Genomic DNA, 25,055 nt, shown 5'->3' on the forward strand with positions numbered 1-25,055 from the left:
TTTAAAAAAATTGTTGCTCTTCAATCCACTATGGCTCAAAAGATTTTGTTTTTTTGTTTTATAGAACTAGAGCAACTACTTGAGAGTAGAGTCCCTAATATTGTCATGGCAAGTGCCATTTTATTATATTTTTTTCATTTTTAACGATCATCCAGAAGTCCTCGAAATCCTTAAAAAATGCTTGGCTTTCATGCTTTTACATTTAAGCATCTTCAAGTTTCAAAAAAAGAAATCCTGATTTTTATAGACTCGTCAGGTGCCTGATTCAAGAGTTACCCAAGCCTTAGTTTGGTCTTCTCAGAGTCTCATAACCATATGTTAAAACATTATTTAAAATTATAAATTTACCATAGAAAGATTACAAAAACACAATGTACTTGTTAGAAATGACCTTAAAATAAATCAACGTTAATAAACATTCATAATAATATTATAGCCTACCTTGACCCAGAATTGTGCTTTTTGAAAAGTCTCCATGCTTGTAATATCATACACAACAACTGCAGCTGATGCCCCTCGATAATAAAGAGGTGCTAGAGAAGCATACCTGAATTATTTAAAGAACACCATGCCCTGTGAGATTTACTAATAGATTACATGCTGACTACAAGAAGAGCCTTAGTTGTAATTAATGGCACAAAAAACATATGTGAAAAGGAGCAACAAAGGTAAAGAAAGTTGCTTTTGAAAACTATAAATGCCCTAACATTGCAGATATCTATAGATTTCTGCAAAAAAAAGACATTTCATGTTTTGGCTCAGAAACAAACATCTACATTGAAAAAGATCTTGGATTATCACAAAGATGGTTTAGAAATAAATAGAATTAATCAAGAAAAAACTCAATATACCTTTCCTGCCCAGCAGTGTCCCATATCTCAAACTTGACAGTTGTGGAATCCTGCAGTGCGATGGTTTGAGATAAAAATGATGCCCCCACTGTTACCTGAAATGTATGTGGTTTAAATTAGTTTAAAAGCTAGTGAACACAGATCAATCTACTTCTGGTCAAATTTCCTTCCTCCTGCAACACGCCAAAAAAGATTCAAATTAAAGTATAGAGTATGTAGTATATATTGTAAAAAATTCTGTAGTGGCTTTGTCATGTCATTTTGGCTCAGTATAAGCTGCGGATCCCTGACATATTTATGTCAATATAAAATAAGTGTCGCAGAAAAACCTAAATATGCTTTTAGACATTTTTTTAAAACTAAAATGTGTAATTCTTTGAATATTGATTCTGAATCACTGTAAACAGTTATACCTTTGATGCAGGGTCGAATTGGCCACGCACAAAACGTAAAACTATGCAGCTTTTCCCAACACCAGAATCACCCAAAAGAACCAACTGCACAAACAATTTATGGTGTAAATTTTTTTTAAATGATAATTTAAATCTGATGGGCACAACCATAAGGTATACACCCTTTCTTGTCAATATTGAACATGTATTGGACAGTGATAAGCCCACATGGGCATTCTTTCAGATGCACAACCCAGAATAACATCAGAAGAACAAACATATGAAATGAGATATAATAACACACATAACACAGCTACTTACAGAAAACAGATACTGTACTCCAGGGCAGGCAACATCAAGGAGACAAGGATGGGAATCGCAAATAGGATCACCCTCAAACAGAAATGTTGTATCTTCCCTACCCTTCCCCATGGAAACACAATCCTCCCACTTGGGAACACTTTAACAAAAAATAATTGAAACCAACTAAAAAGATCTCAAGTTCAACATTTTCACCTGTGTTGAGCTGTTTAGGCAAAACTGCTGACCTACTTGTCCATGATCCCATATTGCTACATTTCGACCAACAGGAAAACCTTGTAGGGAAAGCCCAAGCCTATTGAATTTGTTCTGTTATATAAAGAATTAGTCACCCATGAATGGGCATGATTGGTTTGAGACAGTGTCAATGGTCTCTGAGCCAATTCTGTGAACAAAACGAGAGGATGGGTGGTGGAAAATGAACTTTGATGGGGCTTCAAAGGGAAATCCTGACTCATCTTGTACAGGATTCATAATTTGGGACTTGAATAGAAGCACTAAAGCATTAGGAAGTAAAAGACTAGAGGATGGAACTAACAAAGTTGCAGAAGCTGAGGCAGCATTGGTGGCAGTTAAGGTGGCAAGGAGGGCAGGGGCAACGTTATTGCATCTTGAAGAGAATCCCCTAATCATTATACAAGCAATTGTTAAAGGTGTAATGGAAGCTTGGCATTTGCAGTGCTATGTAGAGCTTATTGGAGCTGAATTAGCTTTGATAAATGACTTCAAAATCATGCATGTGACAAGATGGAAATAAGGAAGCAAACCTCTTGTCGAAATGGGCTCTATCCTTTACAACCACAGGGGAAATTTATATTGAAGACTTCAGTAATTTGAAACCATAAAATAGCCTATTAAGTAGAAATTGATAGCTTAAAATAAAAAAGAGAAAAGTAGCAAAATATGGCAAGTTGGATGGTTGCGCTGTATGGGTTTAGTGAGTTAATGCTCGTGGATGGTTGAAGCGAGAGCGAGCTGGAAGGGAGGACAAGGCTTTGAATGCGGGTGGTTTTCAAAAAATTGATAAATCTTTCCAAAGCTGCTCATTATTACCAAAGCAGGTAATGTGTCGAAGGGTGTGGTTGGTTTTGTGGTGTGAAAATGGAGACATGCTTCACATTTAATGCAGCAACGCAACAAAATCATTTTTACAGCCTGGTGTCGAACAAGAGTTGGAAGGAATGTTTTTGTTTGACGATCCTTGGCTGTTCAAATGTGTAAGTGATCTTAAGGGACATGTTTAACCAGAATAAAGATAGCACAGGACAAATGCAGATGTTTACTCCATGATCATGGCTTGAGGTCTTCAGTTGGAAGCGCCAGTGGAGAATGCATGGATGATTATGGAGGCCATTGTACCCACAAAGTTTCTTGGAGGGCAAACACGGATGTTTACTCCATGATCATGATTTGGGGCTTCAGTTGGGAGAGCCAGTAGAGAATGCATGCATGATTATGGAGGCCATTATACCTTTAACTTTTCTAGGAGTAAGAGATTCAATTCTTGAACGAGCAGTACCAAGGGTGGAAATGAATTAAAATGATGACTCGGTGAATGTAGTGAAGGTGAAGGACAACAAGTTCACTACTTATGTGTGGCGATTTGATGAGAGGAAGTGCAGAAACCACTTTAAAGAAGCTCGCCGAATTGGAAGGGTCTCAATTTGGTGTTGACCATTCAGCAATTGGATGCAAAGTTAGAGAAAATGCAGAGAAATGCCGGATTGATGGAGGTCGAGGTTCCTCAAAGGAGATGTTCACCGAGAAATAGACGTAGTGGGGAGGTTGGAGGTGACAGGGCACATTGAAGTTTAAGGAACAGGCGGACGCAAAGCAGAATACAAGCAGACATGCCACAGCCCGGATTTCATCTTCTTTTTTTTTGGGGGGGGGGGGGAGGGGGGGGCACGGCTTTTGATGTTTCATTTATTTTTTATTATTATGCCAGAAAAACTGTACCCATTGTGGGCTAGAAGGGTGGATATTATAACCCCTGTACATTTTGCTGTTGATGACACTTGTTTTTGCATTCATTGATAAAATGGTTATTTAGGGGTTAGGGTTTCAATTTGCAGGTCTGGTTTTAATTTGTATGTAGCAGTATGGGGTGATTTGGCGGTTGTAGAAGGTGATAATGTATGCTGCTGTGACACTTAACTTTTTCTGTAGAATTGCTTTAAACATATTAATAAAATTATCAATCTGTTACTGAGAAGAAAACATTAGTCACTGGTAATTCGTAAGCATAACCAAATTTACAAAACTCCCACCATAACATAGCCTAAACAATTATGTACCCAAACAGATCAGATTAGCCTGCAGCTTAAGGCAATTTTTAGGTGGTAGAATTGTGCAAATGAGACCTTTAAAAAGTTACAAAATACATTGAGGGATCTCAAAGAACTGGGTAAGATCTCCATTTAGTTGCAGAACAATGTGAAGATTCAGGAAATTCAAAATGGTTGAACCAGATCCCTTCTTATACACACATCAGCAGGATGATGAGAAAAAAGAAAAGAACCAATAGTTGAATATATAGAGTGTTGGTAATGTAGAAACTGTGTATATTTTATTTTAATTGTGTAAATCACTGTAACTTATTTTAGTTTGTCTTCTCAACTCAGAATATTCGAGCTTATTTCCAATATTATATCACTTGGGTGTATTTCTCAAAAACATGAGACTACATTGAACTACAGTTGGGTCCATAGGCTGTAAGTTTTATGCAAAAGAATCTATAACAGTAATATTATAAAGACATTATACATAGAAATTCAGAAGTGTCCATGAAAAGTGATCATCAAACAAAGGAAAAAATGCATTCAACAACCATGAATGTATCTAGTAACATATAATCTAATGTTCAGTGTCAAATCTTAGCATCAGATGTTCCAGTCAAAAGAAATACAAAAAGGTGGAATGGTTTCCCATTTTACAGAAATCGGAAACATTCGTCAAATTTTGACGCTACTTTGCACTTGGATTGAGTTTAGAGGTTGGGAGGGGAGTTTGTCTCCATTGAATTAAAATGAATATTGTAAATTACAGATTTGTTGCATAAAAATGCACAAACAACGATGCAAGGTTGACCTCAATATAAAACAGTGAAACACCTCCGACAACTACAATGACAACTAGAAATCAAGCATACAGAATGTTATAATAGAATTGATAGGTAATTCTAACAACCAAAACAGATATATCTTAATTCAAATGAGGCCAGATCTTCCAAAAACCACAACGCTTGAAAATTACTATTTATATACCATATATGCAAGGAACAGGACTGCATATATTTCTAGCTCTAGCAACTATGAAAGATAGATAGATAGATAAAAAATTTAACGTCCATGAGGCTAAAAATAGCCTATGGGACAGCAAGACAACTCAAGCAGACTTAAGTAGCGCTGTTCGCCTCTTGTGTAGACTAATGATGAGCCCCCCAATTGCTCAATGTACTCTTCGTTGAACAGGTTATGCCAAGAACTGTCACATATAGTATCCACAAACTTATCCCTGCTATCCTTGTAGGCCTCACATTCTAGAATAAAGTGCTGTTCAGTTTCCACTTTCCCAGAATTGCAAAATCTGCAAATTCTCTCTTCCCAAGCCTCCTTTGGCCTCTTCCAACGCCCGGTCTCACAACGAAGTTGGTGAGAGTTGGCTCTTAGCTGAGCAATAAGAATTTTAGCTCTCCAAGAAATGTTGGCTCCTATGTACGTTTTTTCGAGTTGATCACAAGTGGGGTTGAACTCATTTATATAATATAGTTTCTTCCTCCCAATCTCGCTTCCCCAATTTCTCTTGTAGAATTTCTCCATAACAAAGACCTTTATTTCTTTATTATTTGTGGGGCACATATTGAAATGAATATTCCATTTACTCATCCACTTGATGTTTTGTTGCATCCATGTCCTTTTTCGCTTACATAGTGTGTCCCTAAAGACAACTTTCGGCCATCTATCCTCTTCCATTTTTTCGATTCTTTTAGGATAGCTTAAAAGGCGAACCATAGCAAGTGCCTCGATAGGCGCAGCCCCCATTTCACTTAGCATGATGTCATATGGAACAGTGCTTTTAATTTTAAACTTGCTTGTAATCAAGCGCTTTTGGATTCCTTCGATTTGTTTCCATTGTGCTATAGTAGTGCTGCTGGCCCATAATTCACACCCATAAAGAACAACTGGCAGCACAAGAAGACCGAACAAGGTTTGAATAGTTTTCCAATCCCACAACTCCGCTTCACGGCACCTATTCTGAAGAGCGTAGAAAGTCTTCCATCCACCTAATGTCCTTTTATACCTACAGCTAGACCAGCTTAGTTTTTTGTTGAAATCGATGCCAAGGTATTTATATTCCGCAACTTCTTCGAGAACACTTCCATTGTAATAAAATTCATGTTGATGCTGTTTTTTATTATTAGAGAAAATCATAACCTTGGTTTTGCTGATATTGACCTACATCCCCACCATTCTACAAAAGCGCTCAAGAGAAGATAGATGGTCTTGCAAACCACAAGCAGATTTGGCAATTAAAATGAGGTCGTCCGCATATAGGAGTAGCTTTATAACAAATTCCCCTAGCTGAATGCCTTCACGCTTTTGCGTGTTTAACCACTCTTCCAGTTTGTCAATATATAAACCAAATAAAGTAGGAGATAAAGAGCAGCCCTGTTTGACCCCGATATCGCTCCTAAAACATTCTGAAATGCCATCTGAAGTTCTGATTTTGACTTTCACCTCTTCGTACATCCTATGAGTAGCAGCTCTGAGATGCCTAGGAATCCCCAATTCTTCCATCCTCAACCAAAGCTTGTCTCTCGGAACGGTATCAAAAGCCTTTTTGAAGTCAACAAAGCAACAAAAAACCTCTTCCTTTTTCTCCCACTCTTTTTCATTAATGTGTCTCAGAGTGACACAGTGATCCACTGTCGAGTGCTTTGGCCTAAAACCAGCTTGCCCTTTAGCACGTTTATGATTTTCTTCTGCCCATTTGCTGATCCTAGTTTCTATCATACTGCCAAAAAGTTTAGCAAAGAGGGTATTGATCATTATAGTCCTGTAGTTGGAGGGATTGTTAACATCACCACTCTTAAAAAGTGGTATTGCAAGGCTGATTGTCCAATCTTTCAGAAACCCTTCCTGGCAGATTTTGTTGAAGATTTCAATGATGTGCGGTGCAAGAGTTTTCATACCCCACTTCAAATATTCAGCTTGAAGCGCAACAAGGTCTTTTGCTTTGCCTCCACCCAACTTCTTAATCCCTGTCTCTATCTCTTGCACAGTAAAAATATTTGTGGTATCATTGACCAAAGGTGGCTGTCCCACTCCACCCTCTTGTTCATAAAGTTTCTTAGCATAATCAAACCATTGGGTGGCAGTAATATTATTTTCAGTTTGCTTCCTCCTTGGTTGGAGTTCTTTCCAAAAACGTTTGGGGTTATTTCTGCCCAAGAAAATTAGCTCCTCTGTCCTTGTGGACATAAAATCGATTTTTTTCTTCTTTAGGATCTGTTTGTAGGTCTTAATGTCAAGGTTAGTTTTATTTGACTCCCTTAGATTTCTCCTAGCCCTCTTGCATTCCTTATCAAACCATGCATTGGCTGGAAAACAATTAGTTTCAGATTTTCTATTTTTTGCTCTCTTGCATTTTGAAAGAGCCTCGTGAATCAGATTTGATAAATCATGACTGTTAACACCATGCTTATACATAGGGTGTCCCATACAAAGTTCCTCAAGAGTAGCCCTGAAAGTGTTACTATTTTCTGAAGTTAACAAAATTCTGCCCTGAGAAGGTGGGTGTTGAGGGCCTTGGATTTTTGCCCCAAACCGCCTATCCTTTGCCCAATACAAATTTACGTACAGCGGTCTATGATCTGATTTGAGATCCCAAATGTGCTCTCCAATTTCAACTTCTTCAATATTGTTATACAAATGCTGCGAACAAATTACATAATCTACCACACTTGCCCCGTTGTATGTGTTGCAAGTGAAATTGCCCGACTTAGCCCATCTAGCCAAGCCATTACAGATTATTAGATCAAATGTGCCACACAAAGTGATCAATTCTTCCCCAAAATGATTGCAGCCTTTAGCATCTTCGGATATTCTATCCCATTGATGATTTCTCTCTTCTGTGAGCCAAATAGGCTTATCATTTACTTCGGAGCTGAAAATACTTGCTTGCCAATTTGCTGTCCTAGCATTGAAATCTCCAACAAGAAGGACATCCCCACGTTGTGAAAAAACAGCAACATCTTTCTTTAACGTAGCATAAGGGTCATTGTGATCTAAACCACACTTTTTATAAATTTTAGATACTTGTGGAGCAAAGTAACAAGCTGCAATCCTGAGAAGAGTGTTATTTTCCACGATTTTGAGCCATATAAATTGTTTATTAGAATCAGTCTTTTCCAGCTGAATGACACGACCTTCTCTTTCTTTTACTAGAACCATTATACCTCCATGACCTTTACCATTTCCGGCTGCCTCATTCCACACTGCCATACACAAAAGCAACCTAACATACACAGCAGCAATGTCACACTAAATATGTATCCACTGGTAGTGGTGGAAGCTAAAATAATTGCAATTCGATTAAATCCAACTTTTGCAATTTTACCACTTCAAGCCAAACAAGTAGTTAAACTGTTTTGCTTCACAAGCAACACAAAGCACTCTCCTTCAATCTATAGCTCCTTTGCATTTGTATTATTATAAAGGGCAATGCCTAAAAAAAGTTATAACAAAAAGCTAATATAAAAGAATGTAAGCATCGATATTGTCAAAGCTAGCATAGATGATGAAATGCAAATGACAATTTGTTGCAGCTCAAAATTAATACAAATCAACAAAATTGCTAGCTTCAATAAATCTAGCACATAGCAGTGATAGCAAGTGCTCAGGAAAAAAATAGTAACAATAATTGTACCTTAATTCGTAAGTTTTTGGGGTCAGATGCACCAGTGTTCTCAAGAGGTGAACCACGGGCATGCCCTGACACTTTCCCTGCAAATTTGACACAATTTGGAAAAATGATATTAAATTAGTTTCATTCTGTAATCCCAGAGCAAAAATATACACAACACAAATAGACACTACAGATTCTAAGAAATTCTAAGTGTTAGATAGCAAATGAACATAGCATTTAGCTTCTTCACAAGCCCTAATCCAACACCTTTACTGATGGTAAACAGCTAGTGTATGACACCTAAACTAAAACTGCAATTAAAAAACAAAAAGCACAAGACAAATGAACCAGTTCCCTGGAATATCTATGTAGGAAGGAGATACCAGAGGTTTCATTTTCCTTGTCCACTATGAAGATCAAAGGAAAACTAAGAGGCAAAGACACGCAGAGCATGCACGTGGGAGAATGCATAGCAGCACAAGTCCCAAATTTTAAAGCAAGTGAAAATAGATGCAAGGAGACAATAAATATAATAGCATCCACAAATAACCAAAATAAGACAATGGGACTCATAAGTACATCCAATTGCAATTAGTAAAAGACTAAAGTGCTACATTTAGGAATAACCCTGGAGGTTGATACAGTGACTAAAGGAAAAAAGGCTGAAACAATGAAAGAATAGTAAGAGGAGATCAACCCAAGAGGGTTAAGTATAAATAGCCAAGTACAAATATAAATACTAATAGCAATGAAGAGGAGCTCAATCCAAATGGTTAAGTATAAATAACCAAGTACAAATATAAATAGCAATGCAAGGAGAGGATGCTTAAAGGGCAACAAGGGACAGATGAAGGCGAGAATATAGACCAAGCCAAGAAATCAGTTGTATCACCAAATCAATAACATATCTGTCTCCATGTTTAGTTAAAGAAGAAGAACCAACAACATGTTAGAATTCTTAGGTACTGAGAGAGAGGTGGGGGGGAATCAGTACAAACAACTTGGAAATTTAACCACTGATCTACAAAACTGAATTGCTAACTTCCAAACAGTAAAGCATAAGACTGGTATCAGTAAATAAAGCATAACAATATCAAACCACCACAAATTCATCCTACATGACAAAATGATTTTGGCGTCATGGAAACCTGTTACAAGGTAAAAACCATGGTGGGGATAATAACCAGAAAGATTCACTACAGCAGTAAATGAATTGCCCTACAAGGAGCATACAATTATCCTTTCTGAGGGTTCACCCTGCACTGACTTTGTACCTTGTTAGAAGTGCAAACAAATCTGCTAAGATCTACCTTATTGAAGGATTTATAAAACTCTTTTGAGAGCTTACCCTGTTAGGGAATTTACAACTAAAACCTTTTAGAATTCACCTGATTCAAGGTTTTACCTGTTGTAACTGTTAGGAAACAACTAAATGACTGATCTGGTTGTGACACTCCTTGCCCGTCAGATCCAATTAGTTCTCTGATCTGCTACCATTGCACAATACACTTCTTTGTTGAATGTCTTGATCAAAATTGTTCAATCACTCTACAAATTCTCGATCACATTTCTTCTCTGCTTACACTACTTGTTCCTTTTACATTACTCTTACTCTTTCTCACTGCTTGTATGATCACAAAACCTTTCTTTAATAACTGTTCTCTTTTGCCTCTGAATCTGGACCATCCATTCAAACCTTAAGCTTCCCACTCGTTCTCCTTAAACATTCCAAATATCTCAATGTCTTATTATAATTTTCTTCTGATTCTGTTGGCCTTCAACTGGATTTACCTGTCTACTACTTGGATTGGTCAAAACATGTTATCTTTCCCAATGTACCATCTTAACTTTTCCTCATACTAATCCAATGATTCAACTAATACCAGTGTAAACATCTCATGTCCATCACTCTATGGTACCATATTGTCTAATGTGATTACATCTCAATATTTGACTTCTTCCTTGACTGTTTGTGAATTCTCTAAATGTTGTCAACATTTCTGCTATAGTCGCATATCGTCTCTTGTGATCACCGATCACTACTTGTGTTCTTCCTTTACCCATTATCCTATTGTGATAAACTAACTTAGTTATCACCAACCAATGCTATGGATTGCTACGGATTGCCATCAATGACAACCATATAATTCTTCGCACAATATTGACCTTCCAAACTCCTTGAGTACTGATCTCCAATTGGCAATGCCAACAATCTCCTAATAATCTCCCAATGCCAACCCAATATTATTATCCACCATCTCAACTTGACCATTGTAGTCTCTACTAATGTCCACAAAACACTGTAACATAGACCAAAAATTTCAACTTCTATTTTTTATGTTCTTTTCACATTCCGTTATCAAGTCAAAGTGATTTGGTGTTTCATGTTCCCATCTAATAATATTTTTTTAATTCTTTGTGAACATCAAAATTTTGGTGTTTGGTGTTACACTATGAATGTCAAAAACTTTATTTCATTTAAAATTTATACTTTAGCAGTTTCCTCCAATCTTTTACTTTCCCCTTCTTCAGATCTTTAAGGATATTGAAAAAATAAAACATCAACGTCAATTCGTAATCTACAGAGTAATCTAAAGGAAGGGCATGTTGTGTAAGTGAAGGGGGTTGCCATAGTTGCATAATAGGCTGTCCTAGAATGGATCAGAGGGTCTTTATGGAGGAGAGTCGAGGAGCCAACTTATGAACTCCTCTCAACTCCATAGGATTCTATGTTTCATGGGCAATGAGGCAAGAAGGGGAAGCAAGTAAAAGGCGCCAAGAGAGATGGCTGTGGAAGACATCCTTCTTGGACTTGGTGTAAAAATGGTTTTGGGTGGACCCATCATGTCTCTTCTTCCAAACTCTAGTATGTTTGTGGAATATTATTGGTGACATATGAATATAACATGATGCTTGACCCTCATTGTAAATATGTGTATGTGAATTTGTATATATTGCTTTTGGGTACAGGATTCAAGTCTTGAGGTGCATTATTACAGAGATGCTTAATAGGTAAGATGTAACCCTAATCCTAATTTATTGCAATTGTGATTTTTGGGAAAATTAGGAAGGAGAAACTGAATTAGGTTTGTAATGTCCCCAACCTGGACCTAATTTCTTAATGCAATTATGACTCTAGACTTAAGACAATGATATTGTCAAATGGTAAATATATATATATATATCCTTTCACCTCTGATTGATTTCTTCTTTTCTTTCTCAATAATATTTAGTTTCTACTTTGTACCTTTTCAATATTTTAAGATATCTTTGTTTATTATGTAACACTTCTAACAATAGTGCAAGGTAAACTTTAATCTTTCCCTACGTGTGAGTTCCATGGCTATGCTTGATACCCATACCCTTACTCTGTTCAGCTCTGTCATTACCTTTTCACTTTTTGCAGGTTGTACTATTCTAAGTTTATGAGGTTTAAGTGATCAAGAGATTGAATCTCACTAATGTTATTTGCACTGAATAGTTTACGTCTAACCTGGTTAATGGGACTTGGTCTCTTGATTATCCTTGCACTAGCATCCTGTCGATTTCTGGATTATTGTTTTTGGATTTTGACTGGCTATTGAATGTGATCGCCCTTACTTGGCAATATTGAAATGTAGACTATTCCTTATCACTGATGACCAACTCCCATATGAAGAATAATAAATCTTCCTCTTATCACGCTTGTTTGTTGCTTCTGTTCTCCCTCTTTATTTATATTCAACTGCTGATGTGTATCGCTGACGGTGATGGTTCCAAGAAGATATGATTTGGAAAATATTTCGAGAAGTTTCTAAGTTCACCTTCATACTGATAAAGTCTTCTAATTATCGTAAAATACCTTGTTATTTCTCCCCGTGTTTCTTCCTCCAATGAGATTGTTCCTCATTAACTATCCGATGGTTGCATCCTTGAAAATGCACTCTTTCTGTAGTCGCACCTTTCCATTATCAGCACCTATTCAACTCGGCTTTCCATGAATAGTTATCAAATAATCAATTGCTTCCAAATTGTTATTTGTTGAGATAATCGCTAATTAGTAATTGAAGCTTATCATGCACGGTGAGGACACCCATATCTTGCTTGACCACAGTTTGTTTCTTCCACATAAGGGTCGACAATGTTTTTTCTTGAAATGGTGAAGTCTTTTCACAGAGGAAAACACTCAATCCTTGGATACGTGTTTTATTCCTTCAACCTACGTGGCATAGACAATGAATACCTAGATTAGTTTAATCTACGTGGATCATGGTATTGATCCTCTAAGTATATTTGAACATTTTTATTTTATATTATAATATCAAATATCATATTAAAAAAATTGATCTAATTGCATATTATTACTACTATTATTATATTACTGTATTTATATTATTGTTTGTTTATTATCTTAGTTTAATAATAAATTATATTATAATTTATTATTGGGAAGAAAATAGGGGACATGACACAGCTTTTGACTTTGCACAAACTCTAGACTAGTTCCTCTTGGATAGATTAATTTGAAAAATGGCATTGTAAATAGATTGCATGGCATCTACTTGAAAAGTTTATGTTCTCTGTAAGTTATAGAGCTTTAATCAAACTTAAGTAGGAAAAAGGAAATAGTAACAGTTATCTTCTCAGCCGCCAGGTAAGTCTTTTTTTATTTTCTTAATATATCACCATGCATTTCGTTGTCCTTTATTGACTTTCACTATGCTCATTTCCTTCAAATATATTGATATTCAGGATTTTCAATGCATTGTCCAATGTTCATTCAACTGACTCATCGTGTTCAATAGTTTAGTAACCTTAGTAACTTTAAGTCTATATAAATCGCAAATTCTTATACATTTTTTTACAAGCATTTTTTCAAGTACTATACTATTATTTTCCATTGCATTTCAAGAATGGGGATGACATGGGACTGTAATGTCCCCAAAATGATTTTTTAGAGAATATATGATTTTTTTTATACTTTCTGGTTTGCAATACAAAATATAAAATGAACCTATATGAAATGTAGATTAGCAAAAGAAACTACAATAATCCAAAATTCCTTAACGTAACCTAATATCCAGATTCAACAAGTTCTGCATAAAGCAATGTTGCATAAACAGGAAATTGCAATTAAAATGCCCTTATTACAATTTAGCACTCAATCATTGATTGGCTTTAATAGTACTTGCAGATAAATGAGATATACAGGTACAACGAATTTATGAATGGAAATTAATTCCCAGCCAGTAGAATGGCTCTTCACAATAACCATAGAGCTCTCCCTTATGGTGTGCTCAGTTGAAAACCTGTGATTCCCTCTATGGGACTTGTGGTAGCCCTAAAATGATGTCTTTGCCTTCCCAAAACTACTATCCCTTTTTAATATATTACATAGCCTTTTTAAGTGTACATTCTTCATCATGCATGGCTGGAAGAAAGAATGTAAATGATGTGCCTGTCCTTGCAATAATAACAGCTCCAATATATGACCACAATCACTCTGTACAACCAAACTACCCTTGCAATGGTATTGCAAATATGATCCAAGCCACAACCTTCAGATGCTCTGCCCAGCTAATGAAAACTTAGCACCTATAAGCTCATGATGCCCTTGGATGGTACCAAAATAAAAATGTGAATGGCAGGTGTTATCTTCAGCAGATGTAGGGCAAGGATCCGTGAGGACACATGACAATCAATCCCAGTGAATTATGATAATGACAGCAGCAAACATGCATATGACTTTTGAGAATCAACAATGAAGATCTCTGGAACAGTCTCTGAATATTGTTTTGAAAATTCAATCGTCCAAACCTGGAAACTTTCAGAAATCAACAATATTTGGTTCCAAATGTGAAAACTAGAACAAAATCATAAAATTCAGCTCCAATGCAGCCCCTCTGAGATGCCCTAGATAGAACCGAGAGTTTTCGTCCCCAGATCCACTAGTAGATATCCATGATCCTCCAAGATCTCTGAACAGCCAAGGGTTTTCATCATCCAAGATCTCTAAATAGGTAAGTGTTTTCATCCTTGGTTGCAAACTTAATCACGAAGCTTAAATGTTGAATTCTAAAATATAGACAAGAAAATACATAATGAATAAAAGCGCACCTTACAAACCTCTCCATTTTGGACCCACGATTTAAAATCTTCTTCTTAAGTATTTAAACCTATATTTTTTTACTACAGGTGTCTAAACACTTTGTTATTAAGTTGCCCTTTGATATGGACATTACCAAGCCAAAGCGAAACAATATTAATAATGTTTCCCTTGCTTTATCCTTTAGCCTATGGGATATGAGGATATGCAAGCAGATTGAAGAGCAACAGAAGTATACACACATATATACATAGGAAAATGCTATTACATACATACATACATATATATTGCATAGGGATCCTCAAATTTTTACAAGTTTAACTACATGGTATCAAGATTTAATTTAAGACATTCACATAATGTATCAAATCAATGTTAAAACTAATTTAATATATAATTAAGATAGCTGGTAGCAAATGTGGCAACACTAAACAATTATGTTGCAAAAATTATATCCCATTTTTCATACTAACCGTTTTTGATAGACATGGCAGTAGAAAAATATTTAGACTAAGTACAACTATGCCTCATATGGGATATTAATATCAAATGAGTCCTTAAAATATGTTGATTATTCTTCTCAGTCTGAAAGATTATTTTGCTCAGTCTGGAAGGTCTACACAGGTTCAGTGTGAACATGCAAGTAGTTTGAGTTATTTCTATATATTAATTCACTTTAGTGATTATAGTGAAAAGTGAAAGCCTTTTGTTTAGTTGATTAAGTCTAATAGGGCGTATATAATCATTTAATAATTTAGACTGATCTTCCAAGTCATCTCACTTGTGAGATAAGATTTCTATATTGGAGGATTAGAATTTTAGCTGAATAGTATAAAGATAGATGCAAAATAGAAGTTCAGTCCTCACTAGAATAATAATTCACAGTAGTTGTACAATTGTGGGCGTTTTCTTGTAAGCTTTAAAGGAAATGCAAACGAGATTTCAAGGTATAACTTCATTTCCATAGTTTGAATTTCAATGATTTGTGTGATTAATTTCATGTTTGGTTAAGCATTAGATAATTAGTTGTCGTGAACAGAATTTTAAGAGAATCTAGGTCACACTGCATATCAAGTTGTGGCTCATCCAATGTAATCCCAACCAATCCTACTTGCTGCAGCTCCTCAATCTATTTAGCATCTTCAAGTTCAACATTGTAAAATGCACTAGAGTCTTCCACTGAAAAATTTGCCAATCCTTAAGTCTCAGGGCACTATAAACTAAAACTAGCTTCAACACTTGTCTAGAGGTAAGCTTGTTTCCCCTTGAATGAAAATATAGGCCGACCAACTCCGCTCTATAACAAAGAAACTAGCAGCCCGTGAGAGTAGTCAAAGGGCACAGTTCTTAAACTCTTTTTCTAGCCTTTTGATGCCACGTCCATGATCTAATAGGATCTTCTTCCTCCTTCAATGCAGAGAGAGTGAGCACAAATCATCTTCCTATTTCCTTCTTTGTTGTTTTTCCCTCTTCTTTTCATAGTCATCTTCAAGATGCAAAAAAAACTCTTGGAAATGCAAAACAAATTTTTTGAGATACATCTATGTTTTAAGATGTTTAGGGTTGCATAAGAGGTGTGGAAGAGATTGTTGATGCACCACAATCCATTTAATTTTGTGTTTCTTTCAGAGAATATAATGATCTTTTCAAAGCATTACCAAAAACATTGACATCTAAGAAGTGTGGATGTACCTGAGACAGCTGAGGACATCTCAAATTCCGCTGAACATCTTGACAAAATCCCAGCTCCTGCAGGGCATCCCAAGAATGTTTGCAAAATTCCCAACAACGTGGACAGTTAGGAGATGTCCCCTAACATCATACTGTCTTGAGGTTGGTGATAAGAACAAGGATGGAAGTTTCAAAAGGGGGATTGTATCCCAGCGTAACACAACAATAAACATCCTCAAAGTCCCAACTCCCAACAACATCCCACTTATGTGGAGGTCATACCAAGAACATTCTAAAAAATTCGAAGACATGAACAACCAAGGGACATTCGCTAATGTCTCACTACCCTAAGGTTGGCTATGGGGTTAGAAGCAAGGGTTTTAGATGGGGGACACGTCCTTATGCAACATAGCTATATAAACTTTAAGTTTACATTGTCATGCCCCCTCCATCTGCAAATTTGGATACATTGTCCACTTGTCTCTAAACTATGCCCACATCCACCTCATCCCAAAGATTTGTGGAACACTATATATGTGCCAAATTTGGAAACATATACCATGGGTTCTGTAATTACAATGTATGTCAAATGTGAAAATATACATTACGAATGCCCCAAAAATTGTGTATGCCAAATATGGGAACACATAGAATATGACGTGCATGCCAATTTTTTACTTTGAAATTCAAGAATTGAGTTTTGTAAGATACCAGAACCAAATTTCTTGTTTGGTGTGTATGCAATATGGGAACATACATAATCATAGTGAATTGTTTTGACTAAATCTCCGGAATCTAAATGTGCACCCATATTATTCTAAAAGAAGGCAAAGCAAGATTCAAAATTGCCACCAAAACTTTTCAATAAGTATGGCACAAATGCCCACAAACACCTTAAAATGTCTCATAAATAATCTTGAATTATGTGAGGACTCCGGCACACTTGGGAATGATACAATACAAAGAACAAGTCCCCTTGGGCATTTTTCCTTCACAAATTAGGGTGGCAAAAGGGTGCAAATGGAAGTATGAAAAAGGTTGTCAGGGTGGGTCACAGTGTGATTGGAAGTGCGTCAAAGTACAAAGGGCCTGTGTAATACTATCTTCAGTAATCTTTTAATCAAAACATGGAAATGAAAATTAAAGTGAATGAACTATATATAATTCTGTTTTGTCTTTGACGCCACACAAAAATGGCTTCTCTATGTTCTAATTGTTCCCTGTTCAGCCAGGAAAGAAATCCAAATAAAAAGATGATAGACTAGTAGTGTCACTAAACCTAATCTACCATGACAAACAGAATTAACAAAAATGTCCAAATATACAAAGGCCTTCTAAGCAATTTTTCACAATTTATATGGAGCAGCATCCAAAGACATGCTTCCGAACTATATGCATCACAGGCTGAAAGAAATCCAACAATAAATAGTTGTCTGTACCCAAAAGAATGTATAAATTGCCAAAAATAAGTCAACACATGATAACTGATTTGATGTGCTAATAAAGCTGGTCAATGATTTTGTAGAAAGAAACCTGCATGATCTTTTAAAAAGAGAATTAATGTAATATCTAACATACTCGGCAAATACCACTTATTCAAACTTGCTGCTGGCGGTATGGTGTCATGTTGAACAAATAATTTAGCATGGCTTTGTAGTGCATCTAAAACAATCATGGTATTACTATGCAGATTCTACATGAGGTGCCAGTAGTTAATGAGGCAATCCACTTCAATCTCAAAGTGGAAGGATAGATTTTCTGGTGAATGTGAACATCTCTGAGGTTTATGAGAGAGGCTTTTTAAAACTTTTCTAAAACCATTTGAGTTATCTCAAAAACTTAAAAATGATGTGTCAGTAAAACATTTTATCCTAACACTAGATTCTCGGTAATTACAAACAGCTCTCTGTGAGGTTTCTTCAATTCTTTGAAGTGTATCTGCCAAGAGGTCCCTTTATCCCCAATAAATACACATCATTGTTCCGAAAAAACAAGGGAGAAACTAAGGGTCTGTTTGTTTGCTGTTGTTAAATAATGCTGGAATTGCCATTGCCAAATTCCAGTAATTGAAAATTCAAGAAGTTTTAAATTCGGAAAATGATTTCTGGAATATGGTTGGAACCCTTTGTTTCACCTGGAATTCGTAGTGAGAAAATGCATTTTTGCATTTGATTCCATAATTCTAAAATTGGGTTTAGATGTGACTTTTATTGTGTGATTTGTGTTAGTGATTTAAATGTGATTTTTTAAGGCAATTTTTCTTGATTATACAGAATTAGAGAGAAAAATAAATGATCACAAAAAAGCACCAGATTATACAGTGGGGGGAAGATCGAGAGATATAGCTTTATACCTTCCATTGTATTAAGCTGAAAGTTTTGAGAAATTTCAACAAATATATTATGAAAATAAGGACAGTTGACAATAAATAAAAACATGTTTCGCTTGGAGTCTCTGGTCAAAACAGTTCAGCATGCCCTTCTAGAACCTTCCAAACCTTATGCAAGTTTCAGCCAGTATGCATAGCCAGAGAAAGTCATGGAAAATGCCCTGTTCAGTCTAAACGTCTGATAAAACTCCCTTTGTTCAAACACTAACATAAATCCACATCTTACTCCCATTCAAAGCTCCCTGCTAGTGCATACAATATCTAAGGCAATCTAATTATAATCCACCCAAGTTCCCTTTCAACAAATCCTCTATGTATATTTGCCAGAAGACATTAAGGTCTATACCATTGTTGTTTTTCAACGCCCCATCACTAGATCAAATATGAGCATACCTTATAGATATGGTATCACTATTTGATTTCAAGCACTAATATTTCCTTTGGTTCATGGTCGATAGATCTAAATTTACAGTAGGATGCAAAGGTAACCCAATTCATTCCTGAGCCACAATGTCCCCAAATCTATGATAATATAGAATGATAGAAAAACTATAAAATTATTAGAGCAGAATTCAAAAATTATAAAATTTCCTTTATCACCATTTCCCACTTAAGTGGAATTGGAATTGATTTTCTAATTCCACCTATTTAGATGGAAGATTCAAATGCTGGTTTTGGGGGTAAATGGGAATTAACAAATCCCTATTCCAGTTTCATGTTTCAAACACAAACTTTGAAAATGTCAATTCTAGGATTTAACAATTCCAATTCCAGTCTAATTCCAGCAAACAAACGGACCCTAACAGTTTGTGGCCATTTGTTTTCACGGTCAATGAATTTTTATCTTTTATAGCTTTGCAGCCATTTGCTTTCATAGTCAGTGACATTTTATCTTTCAATGGTTTGTAGCCCATTGTCTGGCTGGTTTGACATAAACCAGAAATCACAGCTCTGTGAACAAAATTGTGGAGCACATACTTGTGGACAAAAGCAATGGCCCAAATCAAGCGCAAAATTGCAGTCAGTATTTCTGAACCTGTCTGAAATATTGAAATCCTATACTGGATTGCCCATATGTTTATCCAATCTTACATTGGGAAGGGGTACACCACTGCAATAGCACAAAGAGGGTAACTAAAGGTCAACAAGTAGATGTGTTGGAATTGAGGAATGGGATATCCGATAGCCTGCACGGATCTGAAGGTCATGTAGCTTACTCGACTGGAGAATTACCTCCTGAACCTACACAAAAATGAAAAATAATTCTTCTTAAATCTCAAGATTTGAAAACTACCATAGTGTGTCTTGATAAGTAAACGATTAATCAGGATGCAAGGTCCAATATCTTCTCCCTACTGCATAGCTTCCTGAATGCTCTACATCTTTCCTCACTGCTCATCAATGTACAAAAGCTAAAGGTCAATAGCTTAGTTCAGCTTGAAAAAGGAGCATTTACCAATGTAAGGTGGTAATGCGTCCGAACTTTGAAGAATGAATGCTTGTCAAACGGCAGTCTACTAACCTATAAGACCACGAAAAGAATGTGCTTCAATTGAAACCGTGATTTTAACTTGTTCCCCAAAAGCCGGACAGAATGCGCCCAAAACTATCAAATTTACAAAAGAATAATTTCTGTAAAGATGCCGTTCAATTATAACTTGCTTCAGTAAAAGCCCCTTCCGAATATTTAATTGTGCTTCAAAACTAGCCCTGCAATTCGATGTTTTAAAACAAGTACGACGGGGATACAAGACTCCAGCTGTTTATTGTAATGGTCAAAATCAAACAAGCCAAAAGATCCGATATCAAAGGAAAGAGCTTGCAAGGTTTAATAAGACTATCCAAACCTAAATAATAAATTCGAAGTGCTTGCTAGAAGAGCAAAAATAATACCCTTCTAACAGATTAGATATCAGAGTCGTTTCACGGATTAAATTGATGGTCAATAGTGAATTTTGAATTTAAACTAAGATCGATGTTTTCGACATAAAATGAAACAATTCATGGAGACAAATCGTTCAATCAATTCAGAAGCGGAGAAATAGGGTACCTGGAGTGGAAGTCGAGCATCCCATTTCTTAATAACAAAATGTATCCTACTCTTTAGGTTATAAGATGCAATTCGATGGATCGGTATTTGTAATGAAAAACTGCACGCACTACACGAGTGTTGATAAAAATGTTTCCCCCACCGATACGACAATTGGAAGCGAATTTGACGTACATGAGAAATCTACTCCAGTTATTAGCTTTGGAGTAAGCGTTGAAAATTTCTTGGTTTTAATTATTTTCTTATTTTTAAATTGGGAAACTCTACTCCAACTACCAAGTCGTCTCCCCTTAAGCTATGGAGTTATGACCATAAAATCTTCTTAACTACTAGCAGTCGCACCTTAGTATGCAATAGGTACCTCGAATAAGTATGGAAGGTGAATTAGAAATTTGAAGAAATAGAAATAAAAAAGATGGAGGATAGAAACCATATATTCATTATATTGATCAAATGATCTTCATTTATATAATTTTTGAGACAAAATGATTTACTATAAATATGGTAAATTAACTAACAATAAACTATAGAGGAATAACAACTAAGAGACTTTAGTCATTGTTTACAACTCAAACCCATTGCCACATACTTGGTGATTTAGTTTTGACTTATTCCAACACTCTTTGTGTAGCAATAACTAAATTCAGATGGACTACTAGAGGAAAGGACCCAGTACTTGAATGTGTTCCAATGGTTGTCATAAGAGTTGCTCATTTGATACTCACACATATAGATTTAAATATTTATTATCTTAATGCCCAACCTGTTTGACAATATTGCACCAATTAAAGTGGCTTTAAAGTTTTTAGTACAATAATAAATACCCTTAATTGAATGAAATGTACCCTTATTTATAAAAGAAACCAATGTTGTGATGCCACATCAATTGTGCAAGTATGAGAACCCTTTTTGCACGACCATTGCTCTGACTTGAAACCTTAGGTATAAGCAAACGACTTGCCAAGTAAGCTACTGTAAAAATTTGGGATTTTTTTTAAATTTCCACATAGGATTTTGATAATCATTAAGTTAGGGTGCTCAAGTAGTGGGTCCTCTCCCCTACCATATCTACGTTCTACAAACTAGGAATTAAACTCACCAGAAACATAAAATAAAATAGTACATTTATATAAAAGTTATTATTTGAAAATAGTCCATAGATTATTAAGGCTTCTTCAAGTTGCTCCCAACTACTAGTATAGTCATACAACTATCATTCATGCTTCAAAATACAATTGGACACTATTTGCACATGAAATGCCTCATAACCCTCGTAAAGCTATGATGCCAAACTTCCAAATTTGTATATCTCCCTAAGCTATTGGACACCAATTCACACATGTGTGTCTTATAACTCCAATGAAGAATAGTTTATCCAATCTGTTAGCAACTCAGACTATTGAGCATCCATCTAGCATCTATTGCTCCCTTTCCTATCTTCAAATATTAAATTCTTCAAAATATGTCATGTCTTTTATCTTCAATTAAGTCATTGTTAAGTATATAACCAAGATAACATACAGGTCTGAAAGTGCAGACCACACTTGACCTTCTCATACTATATACTACATATGACTTTATATATATCCTTCCTCTCATGAGACGTTGACTTCCGAGAAGGTTATATGCTATTGAAACTAATTTAAAACACTATGTGTTAGTTAATAATTAATGATAACCAACCATGTAAATTACCAATTTATGGAAGAGGCATATAGGTTGACTTAGGCAAGAGACGTGCCCATTCAAGTATCATGTCCTTTAGTTGGGTATATAGGAAGGTTAGTATTGTTGTTTAAAGAAAAAACATTACACAATTAAGTTTGTTTCTTCAAGCAATATCATCCTATCAATCTATTGCATAAATATATAACATTCTAATCAGAAATATAATTGACAACTTCTTCAATATTTAGATTATTAAGAAGACCATTCTTAGCAACCAAGGACTGAAATTAAAGTCTGATTCAAAGGATACATAATTTGCAAAATATTTACATGGTATTAGAGCTCTGGTAGTTGAACCTAGGCTCTGCAAAATTCAGTTATCAGACTTCATATATATCTAGCAACTATCTTCTATCTCAATGGCATACACAATCAGACCCGAGGACAAGTTTCATGGGAAAGAACACTTTGATGCCTGGAAATTCATAATCATGATGATTCTTGAAGAGAATGATATAAAACAATTTGTTGATGCAGCATCCAAACAACCTCGAGTTGAACCTCACAAATCTATCTAGAGCAGAGGAAATAGAAAAGCCATTCAAATCATTTTAGATGGAGTAAAAAATGATATCGTACCCATGCTTACAAAATATTAAACTGCATTTGACATGACGAATACATTACAAAATGCATATGAGGTAAACAGTGCAACTAGGGTTCTCACACTGAAAAGAAAACTAAATCACATTCAGGTAAAGAAAGGAGAATTGATAAATTCTTACTTCCTAAGGGTTATCAACATTAGAGATGAACTATCAAGTATAGGAACCATCTTTGGTGATACAAAATTAACACTAATGGCTATATATGGATTACCAAATTCATGGGAGACATTTGCACAAGGAATAAGTGCTAGAGATAATCTTCTCGACTTCAACAGACTTAAGAACGATTGTCTTCAAGAAGAATCCAGAAAGTTAAAGAAAGGAGGGAAACTGAAAACAGAAGACGAAGAACTTCATGTCCTTAATACAAACTCCTATAAAGGTAAAAAGAAGCATTTCAAGAAGAAAAAGGGAAATCAAAAGAATGGGAAACCCAAAAAATATCTATCTAAAATAAAGTGTTTAAAATGTGAAAAATTTGGACACTACAAACCAAATTGTCCTAAAATTTCTAAACAACAAGAAAATTGTACAAATGCCAGTAAGGAAGAAGATACCTATGATCCCAAGAACTGTGTTTTGTACTCCTCACTATCAAATGAAATTTCAAATAAAGCATGGGTAATTGATAGTGGGTCTTCTAGACATATAACGGGATACAAAGAAACACTATAATCTTTATCAGAGAAGGTGAATGGTGAAGTTACCATTGGTGATAATTCAACACACTCTGTTGAAGGAATTGGAAATTGCACCTTGAAACTAAAAATAGGAAATACTCTTCTTCTCAAAGGTGTACTCTATGTACTAGGGATTAAAAGAAATCTAATCTCAATTATAGTGCTTGAAGATGATGGGCATAATGTTGCATTCGTGGATGAAAAAGTATTAACTTTAGCAAAGAACTCCTTAATCAAGAAAGCGAAGTTGATTGGTCAGAGAAAAGGATACTTGTATGAATTGAATATAGAATCTAGTCAACCTATTCAAGCTTTAGTTCATGAAGCTGCAGACGTAAATGAAATATGGCACAGAAGATTAGGGCATCTAAATTTCAAAACCTTATCAACTATGGAGAAGATGGTTATTGGATTACCTACACTAAATAAATACCACTCAAGCACATGCAAAGCGTGCACTCTAGGTAAGAACACCAAAATTCCATTTCATGATAGTACTAGGAAAACAAATAATGTTTTGGAATTGATTCATTCATATTTATGTGGACCTATGTTTATTCCTTCTCATGGAGGATTTTAGTATTATATTTTGTTCATAGATGACTTCTCTAGGAAAACATGGATTTACTTCTTAAAATTCAGAGAATCAGAAGAAATCCTAAAGAGATTTAAGGAATTCAAAACATTAACTGAAAACTTTTCAGGGCATAAAATTAAAATTTTTAGAACTGATAACAGAGGAGAATATACCTCAAACTTGTTTAAAAGGTTTTGTAAAGAATCAAGGATTAAGAGTGAGTACAATGTTACTTATAATCCAGAACAAAATGGGATAGCAGAAAGAAAGAATAGGACAATTATAGAAGTTGTTAGAGCTATGATTTTTTATCAAAATCTAGAATATTATCTTTGGGCAGAAGCCTCTTGTATTGCTATATATATTCAAAATAGAAGCCCTCACTCCTATCTTAAAGATAAAACTCCTGAAGAAGTATTTACTAAGGTAAAACCCAATATAATTCATCTTAGAATTTTTGGTTGCCCTGCATATATCCATGTTCCAAAAGAAAAGAGAACCAAGTTGGAACCCTCGGGGAGGAAAGGTATTTTTGTAGGGTATAACGAAACATCTAAGGCATATAGGATTCATACCTAGACAAAAAAGTATTGAACTTAGTAGAGATGTAATTTTTGAAAAAGATCTTGCATTGAAAAGAACCATAAGTTCTGCAGAACCTTCTCCTTTATCTAGTTCTAAAAGAAATAGTGAATCTAGGTCCTAGAGGGAGAACTTAGAAGAAATTGAAAATGAAATTCACAATCTGAACCTTGAAGAAACTCAAAATTCAAAGAAAAGACCACTTTGGGCCA

General features: G+C 35.4%; 2 protein-coding genes across 2 annotated transcripts in view; both read right to left on the reverse strand.

The window, feature by feature from the left end:
- ARA6 (Ras-related small GTP-binding family protein) overlaps nt 1-20,730 on the reverse strand; it is a 35,467-nt gene extending 14,737 nt beyond the window's left edge. The window contains exons 1-5 of the mRNA XM_089801128.1: nt 20,669-20,730; nt 8,495-8,571; nt 1,265-1,348; nt 852-946; nt 442-547 (exon numbers count right to left, since the gene is read on the reverse strand). Coding sequence (XP_089657254.1) covers nt 442-547; nt 852-946; nt 1,265-1,348; nt 8,495-8,571; nt 20,669-20,693 — 387 coding nt within the window. The 5' untranslated portion in view covers nt 20,694-20,730. The remainder of the gene's footprint in view (nt 1-441; nt 548-851; nt 947-1,264; nt 1,349-8,494; nt 8,572-20,668) is intronic.
- LOC149539911 (uncharacterized) lies at nt 19,912-20,623 on the reverse strand. Its single transcript, XM_089800276.1, has 3 exons — nt 20,617-20,623; nt 20,141-20,377; nt 19,912-20,009 (listed from the first exon to the last, which is right to left on the reverse strand). The coding sequence occupies exons 1-3, from the start codon at nt 20,621-20,623 to the stop codon at nt 19,939-19,941; spliced, it is 315 nt and encodes a 104-aa protein (XP_089656402.1). The 3' UTR covers nt 19,912-19,938.
- Nucleotides 20,731-25,055: the final 4,325 nt, after the last annotated feature.

The sequence above is a fragment of the Cupressus sempervirens genome, chromosome 9, assembly GCF_028749045.1.
Source record: "Cupressus sempervirens isolate cs-2001-9-10 chromosome 9, ASM2874904v1, whole genome shotgun sequence".
Lineage (NCBI taxonomy): Eukaryota > Viridiplantae > Streptophyta > Pinopsida > Cupressales > Cupressaceae > Cupressus > Cupressus sempervirens.

Bases quoted from the DNA above. Each gene is read 5' to 3' on its own strand.
- LOC149539911 (XM_089800276.1), bottom strand. The intron at 20,010-20,140 runs GTTAGTAGACTG...ATTGATGAGCAG, and splicing joins TTCTTTTCGTGGTCTTATAG to TGAGGAAAGATGTAGAGCAT.